General features: G+C 45.1%; 1 protein-coding gene across 11 annotated transcripts in view; it reads left to right on the forward strand.

The window, feature by feature from the left end:
• Window positions 1-14,477, forward strand: part of LOC147023598 (mitogen-activated protein kinase kinase kinase kinase 4-like) — a 188,124-nt gene that overhangs the window by 127,708 nt on the left and 45,939 nt on the right. For all 11 annotated transcript variants that reach the window (XM_085889133.1, XM_085889144.1, XM_085889136.1 and 8 more), the window contains exon 18: window positions 5,356-5,447. In XM_085889133.1, the coding sequence (XP_085745259.1) occupies window positions 5,356-5,447 (92 nt within the window). The remainder of the gene's footprint in view (window positions 1-5,355; window positions 5,448-14,477) is intronic.

A 14,477-nucleotide genomic window follows, 5' to 3' on the forward strand; every position in this document is an offset into this window, starting at 1 on the left:
ATATATGTATGTATGTGTATATATATATATATATGTATGTGTATATTGTTACGGAAATGGCCCCTAGCAGGCTACTAAATACAGGATTAGCTCAGATCCCCCATTAACTGCATGTTTAGCTAGGTTGTTCGGTAAAATGGACGTTGCATGTGTGTCGGGAGATGTAGGATGCATGCTTATTGTTCGTACAGTGGTGGTGTGCCGAGGGCTCCCTCTTCTTACTTCCCCTCTCCAGACGATAGGCCCCGCCCAGTCGGCTGAGGGGGAGTGGCCTGGAGAGGGAGGTGGAGCTAAGGGGAGGAGTTTGTCTGCTTCGTAAAGGGGGAGGAGCGAGTGGCTTCGAGGCAGCGAACGAAGACCTCGTGGAATGGTTCAGTTTGGGGGAAACAGTCGATTTCAAGGAGTGCTCTGGCTTTGAGGTGCGAAGAAAAGGAAAGAGGGAGGTGATTCTGCCGTGAGAGAAACGGCAGTCGGCTTTGAGAGGCGAGCGAAGAAAAGGAAAGAGAGAGGTGATTCTGCCATGAGAGACATGGCAGTCGGTTTTGAGAGGCGAGCGTAGAAAAGGAAAGACGGGTGATTCTGCCGAGAGAGAAACTGCAGTCGGCCGAGTCCGGCTGGTGGTGGAACTGAGAGCGCCGAAGCTGCTATCTGCTTCGAGAGGACCTGGCTGCTGTGTGAGTCTGGAGTCGGCTTCGAAAGCAGGTGATCGACAGGTTCAACCTGCGTCTAACGACGGAGCCTCTGACGGTCCCTACTCACCTCACAGCTCGACGACGTCTTGGAATCCCATGGACCCAGCCTGCCGGAGCCCAGCACCTCAATTTGGCCTTGTCTGGTGAACAGGCCAGGCCTGGACTTGTATGCTGGGCCTTGAGGGAAATCAGCTGAAGCCCATCGTCGATCTGACGGTCTGGTGCAGTCGACCTCGCGGGGTTTGGTGCACGTATGTAGGCGATCCTAATCCGTATGCGTGAATATTTTCCCGCCTGCAGAAGCTGTCAGTCGCCGACAGACCGCCGATGAGTGAGGAAGTGTAAGTGAGCGCCGTCGGATTTTCGTTTTTGACAAAATGACGGAAAAACTTGAACAATGCTGCTGCATCAAATTTTGTGTAAAGCTTGGCAATTCCCAAGTGGAAACGATCCGCAAGATTCAACAGGCCTTCGGGAACGAAGCAATGGGCACCACACAGATAAAAGAGTGGTACAACCGCTTCAAAGATGGTCGCACATCAGTGGAAAGTGAAGCACGTTCTGGTAGGCCCTCAACATCCCGAAATGAGATCGTCATTGACCAAGTGAGGACCCTGCTGATGCAGGATCGTCGAATCACGATCAGAGAACTTGCAGACGAGGCGGGCGTCAGCATTGGATCCATTCATTCCATTATGACTGAGGATTTGGGCTTAAGGAGAATCTCAGCCAAGTTCGTGCCAAAGCTTCTAACGATTGAGCAGAAGCGACTCCATTTGGAGATCACACAGGACATGCTGGAGATTGTGAACAGTGATCCCAACTTCTTCAACACTGATCACTGGCGATGAAACCACAGCGATCCGTCATTTTGTCAAAAACGAAAATCCAACGGCGCTCACTAACACTTCCTCACTCATCGGCGGTCTGTCGGCGACTGACAGCTTCTGCAGGCGGGAAAATATTCACGCACACCAATTAGGATCACCTCCATACGTGCACCAAACCACGCCTCCCTAGCTTCATTTGTTTTTGCACGAAAAATTAAGGTTGGATACTTTTTGAACACACCTCATGTGTATATATACATACACATACATCCATATGTATGTATATATATATATATATATATATATATATATATATATATATATATATATATATATATATATGTGTGTGTGTGTGTGTGTGTGTATTAGCGATACCCGTGCACATGCACGGGATAGCAGTACAACATAGCTGGTAGCAGATGACAGACCGTACACGGGGAATGACAAAAATACGCATTGTGCCAAATGCAAGTGGTACTATGGAATGCCAAGACTTCCCAAACATTGTCGGCATGTCCGCTAAGTGCCACAGCAATTTCATAGGGATCGTGTGACGGCGAGCCGAGTTTTTAGTGTGCAAGCTTGGTATTATAATATATATATATATATATATATATATATAATGGTTCTCGAAAGTCTTTCAAAATTTTTACTCTTTGTTGCCTTGTACCCTGGTATTTAATTGCATAAAATCAGACGTTTCCCACCTTTATTTCCACATTGTAAACCACAACTTCCAAGTGGAAAACAAATTCTACACATTTCAGAAAATTAATGAAAAATACAAAACTGCAATATCTTGGTTGGATAAGTGTCATAATAGCAATTGTAAATTGGCTCAGGTGTAACCAATCACCTTCAGTCACACACCAAGTTAATTGGCCTCCATCTGTGTTAAATTGTAGTGATTCTGATTATTTCAGAACAAAATCAGCTGTTCCTGTAGGTTTCCTCTGCTGGGTAGTGCATTTCACAAAAAAAGACTCAACTGTGAGAACCAAGGAGCTTTCAAAAGACCTCTGGGATAAAGTTGTGGAAAGGCACAGATCAGGTGATGGGTATCAAAATAATTCAAACTCCTTGAATATCCCTTGGAGAGGCCACCAAGAGGACAATGGCAACTTTTAAAGACCTGCATGCCTTTATGGCAAAGACTGGTCACTGTTTGCATGTGACAACAATATCCCATGCACTCCACAAGTCTGGCCTGTACTGCAGGGTGGCATGAAGGAAGCCATGACTCAAAAAAGCCCATCTTAACTCCCGTTTGAGGTAAGCAAAAAATACACGCCGGAGATTCTGAAGCCACTTGGCAAAAAGTTTTGTGGTCTGATGAAACCAAGATGGAACTTTTTGGCTGAAATGCAAAACATTACATTTGGCGCAAACCCAACATAGCACATCACTCAAAGAACACCATCCCTACTGTGAAGCATGGTGATAGCAGCATCATTTAATGGGGATGTTTCTCATCAGAAGGGACTGGGGAACTTGTCAGGATAGAAGGGAAAATGGATGGAGAAAAATACAGAAAAATATGAGAGGAAAACCTGCTGCCCTCTGCATGAAAGCTGAAATTGGGACAGAAGTTCGTCTTTCAGCATGACAACAACCCGAAGCACACAGCCAAAGCTACACTGGAGTGGCTAGGGAACAAAAAGATAAATGTCCTTGAAAGCCCAGTCAGAGCCCTGACCTAAATGAAATCAAAAATCTATGGTATAACTGGAACATTGCTGTCCATCAACATTCCCCACACAACTTGACTGAGCTTGAACAGTTTTGTACAGAAGAATGGGCAAATATTTCCCAATCAAGTTGTGCAAAGTTGGGAGAGACTTTCCCAACAGACTCACAGCTGTAATTGCTGTCAAAGGTCCTTCCACAAAAGTATTAACTCAGTGGGACTGAAAGTTATCGAACCAACATATTCTCGTTTTGTATTTTTAATGAATTTTCTGAAATTTACAGAATTTGTTTTTCACTTAGAAGTTGTGGGTTGTGATGTGTAAAAAGTATGATTTAATGCAATTTAATTCCAGGCTATAAGGCAACAATAGGTGAAAATTTTGAAAGGGGGTGTAGACTTTCTCTCGGCACTCTATATTGGTATGTTTGTGGGGTAGATGGAAGAACTCCTTGGTGATGGTAGGACTGTATAGAGTAGCATGGTCCGTGGACGAGCAGGAGACATCTCAATGTTATTGAAGTAGGGAAAACCGTCAGCTTAAGTTATTACGTGTCACCGCACGGGGGGCGGTGCTGTATTAATTCGGCAGGGATTAAGGCTAGTTTCCCCCAGTATGTGATTGCCCCCCCGTGACCTTTTCCAATGTTTTTGCATTTACAAAACCGGAAAATAATGAACCACATTTTCAACAACACCACCAAGAGGGCCGAACGTTACCGAGCAGGCAAGAAACTCTGCCTTCTCGACTTCGTGCCAACAAGCATTGCCCCGAGGCCTCGGATTGGTCTTGGTGGATGTCAGAAGGTTCGGGAGAGAAGGGGACATTATCAGTGAGGAGATGGCAGTTGGAAGAGAAAGGCATTACTGTTGCTTCTCGACATGCCGAAGAAGGCTGCGCGATTCTCATGTTCGTGCCGTGTGAATATGCCCGCGTGTTGGAGCAAGACGCAAGCCATTACTGTTCGGCAGAGTTGTGAAGTTGTACATTTATGAGAGGGAGAGGAGAAGAGAAGAAAAGTGCGTCTCTCAGCAATAACTTGGTGTGTTCGAGGAGGAAGCTGGGCCGTCATTGTGAGCGGGCCTGGTGTAAGAGAGGAGCGTGTTGGTAATCTCGAATGTGAGAAGAGACTGTGCGGCAGTTTCTGGGCCCTTAACGAAGGGATCATCCACACAAATTACCTCTCATGTGGAATGATTTATTCCTCTTATGAATACTTAATTTATGTTCATTAAACCTCTATTTATTAAGATTGCTTGTGTCTGTCTATTCGTTGTGGGTTCGAGTTTAAACCCTTGTCCTCCCTCTTGGTGAACGCGTCTGGTACATGCCTCCCGTCCCGTGTGCACCATAATCTCCGGGAAGCTCGGCTGCTTGTCTCCAAGGGAAATTGTTCGGCTCTCCGTCCAGGTCGGTTTTAACCGGCGTGGAGACGACAATATATAATAGTAGGGGTGCCCAGCATTGTCGGGCAATGCCAGATCTGTCCCCCCCCCCCACTTCCCTGCCTCCCCTGATTTAGTGGAGGTTGGCTTCGGGGCTTCCCACTCTCTGGGGACGTGTACAGTGCAAAAATGCAAGTTATCTCCACAGCTGACTTATAATACCCTCTGTCACCACCTGATGGCGCTACACGATACATATTTACATAGATAATTTTCATCGACCTTCCCTGCTGAACCCCTGCGACTCCAAATGAAACCAAGTAGCTCATGATCACCCCAAGGTTGGTCCATGTGCCACATTTTGTGGCAATTGGCCCGGTAGTTTTGGTGTTACACAGACACACACAAAGATAGACAGACAGACACAAAAGGGCATTTATTTATTAAATATATGTGGAGGAAGTTGTCAAAATTCCATTTTGGTTGCATATGTAAGAAATCAGTGGCCCCTTTCATGTCCAGTATTGCATCCAATGTCTTCCCTTTTAGTGTGTCCGACATATCCATAGAACAAGCTCCTTTAGAGACAAATATGCAAGCATAAGCTTTCTGTCCAGCCTGGTGTCATTTTCCTCTCTTTGTTGTGTTTCGGTGCTCATGTGCAGTCTAACTCTGCAAGCATGACTTTGAACCTTTTTATTCTTGTCTGTCACAATATTTATTGAATGTGTGGTGCATTTTCACTTGTTTTTAAAACCAGATTCCTCCTCGGACAACATCACGTTCTCCAGACGCCAAGCATCGACATTCTCCGACACAACCTAACGCCGGGCACCATCGACAACCCAGCAGGTATGTGGGGAGCACACCTAAATGAGAAAGGTACTTTCCTGTAGTTATTCATACCCTGTTTATTCTCCAAGCTCATTCCATTGTCAAAGCGTTTGGCCTCGGATTGTCCGTCCATAAAGGTGTAAACCACATTTTTCACCCCTTTCTCCGGAAACACCACAAGCACCTTTATTCTTATATGGAGCGATTATTGAGGCTTGCAGCAAATGCAATCACATTTCACCTTGTGGTTTATATGTTTTTTTTAATGTGGTAGACAAAATTAAGTGATTGTTTCCAATGAAAATTCAGTACAGCGTCGGATTAATCACTTTAGAGCTCGGTCTTGGTTTTAAAAATCACATATTTGATTCCATGCCACATGTACAGTATGTAGTGCTCATAAACCATTTGTTTTATAATGAGCTGTATTTCTGCCAGAGCATACGTCTTATCAAGTGGTTATGTCCCTAATAAACCTGAACAGACCACATGGACTATATGTGATCTGCCACAAAATGGAGTCTAAAGTAACAGATCAGTACTTCATTACAGGGAAAATCTCAGAAGAGGGGTGCCAAGATGGGAAGGCGAAAAAGGGCGGCCAGCCCCTCCATATACGAGATGTCACCATCATGTTGCCATGTATGAGGTTATGTAACAAGTGCAGGTTAGAACATCAGCTTTAATACTGGGAGTTTGGTGATTCGATTGCCAAAGATTTCGGCCGAGTCATACAAATTACTTTAGAAATGGAACTTGCTGTTTCTTTGCTTGATATTCAGCATTTAGAGGATATAGCAAAGACAAACACTGTGGTTATTTAATTGAACAGGGAGTGGGGAACAAAGGGGGATTTCTCCTTAATTGCTCAAATGACTGCTGAGAGAAAAGTGATTTCACAAGATGCCATCTCTGGTACCCAGAGTGCCCCGGGAAGTTAGGTCACTTCCCCCCAAGGTGTGTGCGTGTGCACGCGCGTGTTTTGTCTCAGCTTGTGGAGGAGCAAGAACACCAAACAGCTCAGGACACAACACTGACGGCATGATTGAGGTGACAATATAAAGGGAGACCGGAGAATGCAGGAGGTGAACAAGATAGATCGAGCCGCAAACTCTCAGTCACAGAACTGAAAGGAAAACCAGGAAACCCAGAAATAGATGAGATTGTGTGGGGTGATTAGGTGTATAAAGTAATTGTTGTGGATGGGGGTGAGGGGGGGTGACCTGAGAAGGTGGTCTTCAAACCCTTGAGGAAAGAATGAGATTGAAGAGACTGAGGAAGTTGGCTTCACAGGAGGGAAAGAAGAGGGATGAATGTGTGCAGGTGATCAGTATGTCTGGATTTAGGTAGTTTCACCAGAAGGGGTTTGATTGTGGACTGTGTGCACCCTGCAGGAACCTGGGGGTGGGGGGTGGTGGGTATGTCATTTAAAGAGCAGAGGGTACAAGACCAGAAAGATGGCAGTAGAAGACAGAGGGACCACTGACCTGTCTGCATTGTGAAAGTGATGGGCACAGAGACTCTGCTTAATCACGTGATATCCCGATGATTTTGAAGGCTTTGGTTTCCACGGCATTAAGATGAGCAAGGTGTGGGGCAGGGGAACCAGCCTAGAGGGGAGAGCAGCACTCATCAAGCGTCGGATCCACAATTAAGGATGCTCAGTTAGCAACTGGCTTTGGAGGTAAACTTAGAAATGTGGTTTGCTCAAGAAACATCATGGCTGAAAGTGAGGTCCAAATTGAGTGACTGGACTTCTTCAAGAGGATCGTTAAGGAAGTAGATGAGAGGGTTCACCAAACAGTGAAAGTGTGAGATTTGTCAGGATTGCAAGACATATTTCAAGTGTTTGACCAGCTCGTGATTCTATCAAGGTCTGAAGAGAGGGAAGAGGCTGCAGCATGCTCATCTGAAGGACGAGGGATGTTACGGCAGAGGGTGGAGTCGTCAGCAATTATATAAAGGGGGTCTTCCAGGGAGTCAGAGAGATCGTTTGGTGACGATCAGGAATAGGACTGGGCTCAGAACGCTGCCCTGGGGTACCCCACGCTGGACAGGGAGAGGAGATGAAATGATTCTGTTGAGAGCCACATCTTGGCTACAAGAGTAGAGGAAGTTGATAACCCAAGAATGGAGTTGACCTTGAATGCCATCGGCAGTGAGTTTGGAGAGCAGGGCAGAAAGCCAGACTTTATCAAATGCTCGAGATGTATCTGGAGTGACGGCTCTGATCTCATGTCTGACATTGAGAGCCTCATACATCATGGGTCTCCATACCTCCAGACCAATGCTCTGTAAGGAGTATAGTACATCTCATCATTATATTTATTGCTCAATTTGATTTCTTTTTTCAAATACTGTTGGACTCCGCTATTCGTGGGGGATATGCTCCTGGAAAATGCCACGAATGTCGAATCTGCGAATGACAGGGCATGAGTTCAATATGAAAAGGGGGGATAGGTTCCCGGCGGTTCGTGATTCATGATAAATGCCGCGAATGGTGAAGCCGTGAATATGTGAAGCAAAGGGCCGTGAATGTGGAAGCAGGTCACGTTTTATCAACCGCGAATATACGTGATCCGCTCATAGCGGATCCACGAATAGTGGGTTCCGACGGCACATCACTCCCAACGCATTTTCCCTTAACTCGAGAATTATACATCATCTCATCTGCATTTGGTATTGATTAAATCATATTTTCTGCATCGTTAGGAACTGTGGATATCTCATAAATAAATTTCCTTTGCAACTTCCTTCTCATTTAGTGGTGACAGATGTCATAAACAGCTTATTTTGCCTTTCCAATTCCACTAGTACAGAAATAATAGAGTTCTTATTCTGATGTACCATACTCTGTCACAGAGCGTTGGTGCTGCCAAAGCATTTTATTGGCAAGGGTTTTGCTGGGTGGTTTGCCATTGTCTTCCCAGCAGTAGTTAGGGTAGGAATTTTGGAATTTGACCATGTGTCGATGATGCCTCTCCTACTCTTCGCAAAGGACACCATGGCATATTTAACATCTACCAACTGGCAGGTGGGATGTCCAATTTAACGTCCTGAAGGCCGGCACACATGTACACTACTTTCAGAAAGTATTCACACCCCTCGACGTTTTTCACGTTTTGTTATGTTACAGCTTGAATTTAAAATGGATTTATTATCTTGCCAAAACTAAGTTTTTGCAAGATATTGTTGTGGTTACCAAATTCGCAAACCACCATTCAGGTCCCTTAGGTGAGATATCTCGGTAAGTATATGTGTAGTTAGGCCCAAACCCGTTGTCTAGAGGGAATAAATGTTATTCATGCGTGCTGCGACTCTTCAGGATAGCCGTTTTTCTTTTACTATCTTTATTTTGGACCAACCGCCATTGTTACCACCACCAACCACAACATCAACCACCCACCGCGGCGCCGCTTCACGTCACACCTCGCAACCGTCGCATCGCCACCGTTCTTGCGCCGCTTGTGGGTACCGGTGTTGGACTCGTGCAGGGCGCGCGCTGAACAGCGTGTACAAAACCACGGATTTTCAGCTCCAAAAATTTATGGATCAAAATGCATTCACGCCCACTTTTTCTCGGGCCAATGGGGAGCGAGGTGAAAGGTCGAAGGCAGGGGGTCAAAGATGAGAGAGCGAAGCCACGGGGCTTATATAAGCGACCGCGTTCGTCAAGTCGACAGAGTTAAGACTTCGCAGTCGGTGGAGTTGGGAAGAAGAAGCAAGAAGGAGTTGGTCGTCGTCGTGTGCGTTGGAGTCGGAGCGAAGGGGACGGAGCTGTGGAGAGGCGGCGAGGGCAGACGAGGGGGTGCTCGCGTCGTGCCGGGAGCTGCACACCAGGGAGGCCGACGGCGCGACCTGGTCGAAGTGGAGACGCTCGTCGCGGGACTCGAGGCAGAGTAGAAATCCTCCTTTCCCCCGAGCATCAGCAACCCCCCTCCTGTTTCCCCCTGCGCTGAGATAGTGCGACCAAGGGGGCCCCTTTCCCACCCCCTACCAGACACTGTCCGCGAGGCCTGCGGAGTTAAGGCACCATCGCCGCTCCGCGTCTCATCACCAGACGGGTAGGCCCGACCCGGTCTCGGCCTCAGGCCCGCCTCATCCTTGAGGGTTCTCTTTTCTTTTGTTTTTGGGAATGTGTGTTGTCGGCGCCGTCTGTGAAGTAAAATTGTATAAGTGTTGCCGTGTGCTCGCGTAGTCGGTATTAGCTCTGCATTGTGTTTCTTTTCCTTCTATGTGCTTTTGGTAAAAATTGCATTGTGTTTCTTTTCCTTTTCTATGTGCTTTTGGTGGAATTGAATATGTGTGCTTTCCGTTCAGCGCGAATAAATGTGCTTTGTGTTGAACTGTTTCCCGCTTCGCTTCGTCATTTCTTTCATTGAATCCTCATCTTGCTTCACGTAAAGGGTTGGTCGTGGGCTGAATACGCCCGATAATTAATCGAACCGTCGAGGTCGACGAATAACACCGCTCGGTTATCCCGATAGTACGGAACGGGTCGCTTAAGTGGCCCGTGTCCGAAGTCGACCTGCGGCGAGGTGCGATCGCCCGGTCTACCCTCCGTGTGGGTACTTAGGTAGGTCGAATTTGGCGAGCAACCCTATCCCACGCGGGGGCCGATTGGCTCGATCGCGGTGAGACCGAAAGGTCCACCCGTGACTGGTTCCCGGCGTTAGTCCGAGAGGGTCACGACTGGATTGTCCGTCCGGTGGGCGACGTGCCGCGATTCGAGTTACGTGGCCGTCAGCACGCCGGCGGGCGCGAAGCCGTAACAATATGTTAGTCAGCATGTATGTTTTTTTTTTTTTGTCTGTAATCACGTATAAAAAATTCTGCAGAGCACAGTTATCATTGGAAATTTTTGTAACTTCGCATATCAGAGGCCTATAGAGGTCCCTTTCAGTGCACAAAATTTTGAAGGTCAAGGCCAAAGGTCAAGGTCACTTTGTCGCAAATCAGGGGAGTCGACGAAACCCTTATTTTTTGAGTAATTTTGATCGGATCGTCTTTAAACTTCATGGGAATTTAGTTCATGGTCTGGCGCTCAGCTGATTAATTTTTGGTGGCGATTGGCCTTGACTTTCATGGTTAGCGCCTCAGGTCAAACATATTTGACCCCAAGGCCAAATTTTCAAGTTTTAGGAACCATATCGTGTAGTACCTCAAATTGAACACCTCGATGAGTGCTTTCTAGATATGTCAAGCTTGAGACATTATGACGTCATTTGGTGATGTTATGAGGCAAACGCATATTTTTCATGGTTACTCTGTAGAACGATTCTCATCGGAATCTCTCATAGGCAGATATTCCTCAAGGAGTCGCTCCTGGTGGATAGCAGCTCTGTTCACCTCAGTGTGACCTTAAAGAAGTCACACGTGGTCACCTTTTGGAAAGATACGGGTCACCCTGCGGGTGACATTGGTTTATTTTTTATTAATTTTTTGTCACCGATCTACACAAAATACCCCATAATGACAAAGTGAAAACATGTTTTTAGAAATTTTTACAAGTTAATGAAAAATGAAAAGCTGAGGAATTCTCCTTTTGTTTGCTTCAAAACGTATTCTTAGTGCGAGGGTCCATTTTGTAGCAATTTGGCTGTGAAGCATGTCTGGGGCCTTGGTGTTCATGTGTAATTATCAGGTGCTAATTTGCTACTGCATACACCGCATGAGTTTGTGCCCAAATGGAAATTGACTCCTTATCACGATCGAATTTTTTTTTGTATATCTTGAATCCTTTTTTGCTTTGGTGTCTCAAGTTATTTACAAATTATTTTAGCATTTAGCTTTTGTGAACCTGCTTGCCAACATCAGTATCATATAACCAGGCTGAACAGTTTACATTTTGTATCCCACTGATCGGCCGGATCTGCGTCCGTACCTTGACCAAAATCGAATCGGCTTCTTCTTGTCACCTACCCAACTCATCCACCAAATTTTGTCCGAATCCGACCACATCTTTTTGAAATATCATGCTATGTGACGTTTTTTGGCCCTATCTTTCAATGGCGAAGAATCACTTGAATAAATTCTCGGATCTGGATGTTCACCAAAAATCTAATCGATTTCACCATTGTCACACACCCAACCTGTCCACCAGATGTCAAACCAATTCCATCCACAACTTTTTGAGATATCATGCTCACAGACAAACAGGAGTGAAAATATAACCTACGTCCACCTTCGGTGGTGGAGGTAACAAATTGAAACTTCCTGTTCTGTATTACATGATCTGCTTTCCTTGAAAAACTTGAATATTGGGACAGTTGGTAAACAGGATGACCGTGTATTCCTATCAAGGTGTGTTGAAAGTCCCCATTGTAAATCGCTTTGATAATGTAATGTTCTCACAAATTCAACTCGAAAGCAGAAGTGTTCGAGTGATATAATGGTCTGTGCAGTGACTGGTTGTCTGCTCATCTTGGGTTTCGTGTCCCCGTGTGGCCTCATCTCTCAACTGTGCCCAGAGTTACTATGAATGGCAGAGAAGGATAACATGTATAAACCACACATTTAAATTTAAGTCTGGAGATTGTTCTGTTCAAGGAACAGTGATGTATGGTGATGACAATATAGAGGCTGTATCCTTGCGTGGTTGTTGTGGGTCTTTTAACGCTGGTGGTTGAATTGAAAACGTTTGGCTGATGAGACTGGTGTTCTGTCAATGTGTAGACTTTAAAGGCCTGTACCATAACACAACCAGCTATGAACAGCTGGAACAATAACATACTGGTCAGCTGGAATGTGAGCATCAACAGCAAACCCAGAATTTATTTTACGATGCTGCAGTAGAATAGGATTAAGATAAGATGTAACATCATTACATGATTACAATTACTAGCAAGTTGCCCATGCACAAACTGGATTCTTAATGTGGTAGCGATTGAGGCGGCAAAAATGCAAATGCCGTCTTCTGCCATAATGCCGGCAAGCCGGGAGCAACAATTCACATTTGTTGCCGCATCTGATGCATTTTTAATGCTCTAATGGCGGCGAGGTGCTCCATTTGAAACCGTTTGTTCGATATATGTAGATTTTTGAAAAATCGTACCGGTGTCAAAGCCAGTGACCAATTGCAAATTATTAGTCGGATGCACATCATAATTTATTTTTTTTTGTCCAATGAAGTTGGATGTCATAAACTGTTGCGACATTTTGCAAGGTTCGTACAGGTCATGTGATTTTTGAAAAGTCAGGGGGGAAGGGAGCATTCGCCATCATGAGGGGAAATTGATGTATTTTCTGATTCTGATGTGCCATGCTTTGTTGGTGTCTGTGCTGTCAAAGCTCTTTAGTGGCAAGTATTATATTGGATGGTTTTCCATGACGTCCAACAGGCCTGAAACCCATGTCCGTGGACATTCCCTCTCCGGGGGTGGACTGGTCTATAGAATTGAGAAATAAATTATCTTCCTGGTATTTTCTGCAGTAGAATCCTAGGTAGATGTGCAGGACGATACCTTTGCTAAGCTCATTTCCTATTAGGTCGAGCCGATGCAACTGTTGAGCTGGAAGAGCCTTTTTTTAATTTAAATTGTTCCTGGCTGCTCCCAGAACTGTTTTGTGCACCACAGATAGGTTAACGTGACAGGCATTTCCTGTTGGTCAGAATGCGTGCAGCAATAGCTCATGCGGCACTTGCTTCCTGGTACCTACTCCAGTGATGGGGTCTGATCTCGACTCGATGTCTTGTAGGGTTTGACCAGTTCATTCCGGGGAGGAGCTTCTGCTTCACGCTGAAAAGAGCCAACAAGCCCAAATCACATGTAGTGGATGTTCCCTCTTCAGAGTGGACTGGTCTTTAAAATTGAGAATTCAGTTCTTTTCTGGGTATTGGCTGTAGTACATTCCTAACGGGCAATGCCGAGGCAACTGTTTAGTGGCAATGCTGAAAGAAGAAGAAGAAGACAAGATCCTGGCTCATGGAAGAGTGAGTTGACAGGTTAAAGGGTCAATGGTCTGACCGGGGCACTTGGGCCACAGTTTGGCATGTCCAGCTTTTCGTGTGTGTGTGTACTATATATATATATTAGTTGTAATTGTAAGCAATAACAATAACACATTGTAAGCAATTATGAACCGTGCTTCCCCTTTGTCTCAGGTCGCTCACCTGCATTAATTTTTTTGCATTTATTTTTTTTATTTCGATTTTTCATTTATTTACATTTTCATTTACAGACGCTTTCCAATGGTTCTGTGATTTTTTTTTCCAGGTGTATCGTCTTTGATGTCCGTCAGCACGCAGAATTACCGTGCCCTCCCCATTGTCTCGAGTCTCTCACCTGCATTTATTTTTTTTATTTTTTTTTCATTGATTTATATTTTCCTTTATTTACATTTTCACTTGCGGACGCTTTCCAATGGTTCTGTGATTTTTTTTTCCAGGTGTATCGGCTTTGATGTCCGTCAGCACGCAAAATTACCGTGCCTCGCCATTGTCTCGGGTCACTCACCTGCATTTTTTTATTTGCATTTTTTTTTTCATTTATATATTTCATTTGTTTACATTTTCATTTACGGACGCTTTCCGCCAGTTCTGTGGGTTTTTTTTCCCGGTGTACTGACTTGGATGTCTGTCGGCACGCAAAATTTTGGCTTTCTACGTCACCCGGAAGGTAACAAACTTTAATATCAAGTCATTCAGTCAGTGAGTCAGTGGTTAGAATGAGCTTTATATACTGTATATATTAGATATATACATATAATTTTGTGTATGGTATGCCCACTAATGTGGCCCTGTCATGCTGAAGTGATGTGCTTCGAGGATGGCCGGCTTAAAGCCAATTTGAACATGTTTGCTTGCCCAAGCGGAGATGAGAGATGCTTTTCCAAGTGTGAGCTAATCCCACGCTGGTTATCGTAATTTTAACTGAATGGAGTTACCCCAGAGAGAAGCCAATATTGCCGAAACGAGTGACATGCAGGATGCAGTTTTACGGAGCTGACCCCCACAGCTTGTGAAATAATTTTTTTTTTTTAAAGTAAAAGGACATGAGCCAGGGACACATTTGTGGACAGATACAGCACACAAAGACAAATGATCGT

This window comes from Eptatretus burgeri, chromosome 7, assembly GCF_056783735.1.
Source record: "Eptatretus burgeri isolate ZD-2024b chromosome 7, Ebu_testis_v1, whole genome shotgun sequence".
NCBI lineage: Eukaryota > Metazoa > Chordata > Myxini > Myxiniformes > Myxinidae > Eptatretus > Eptatretus burgeri.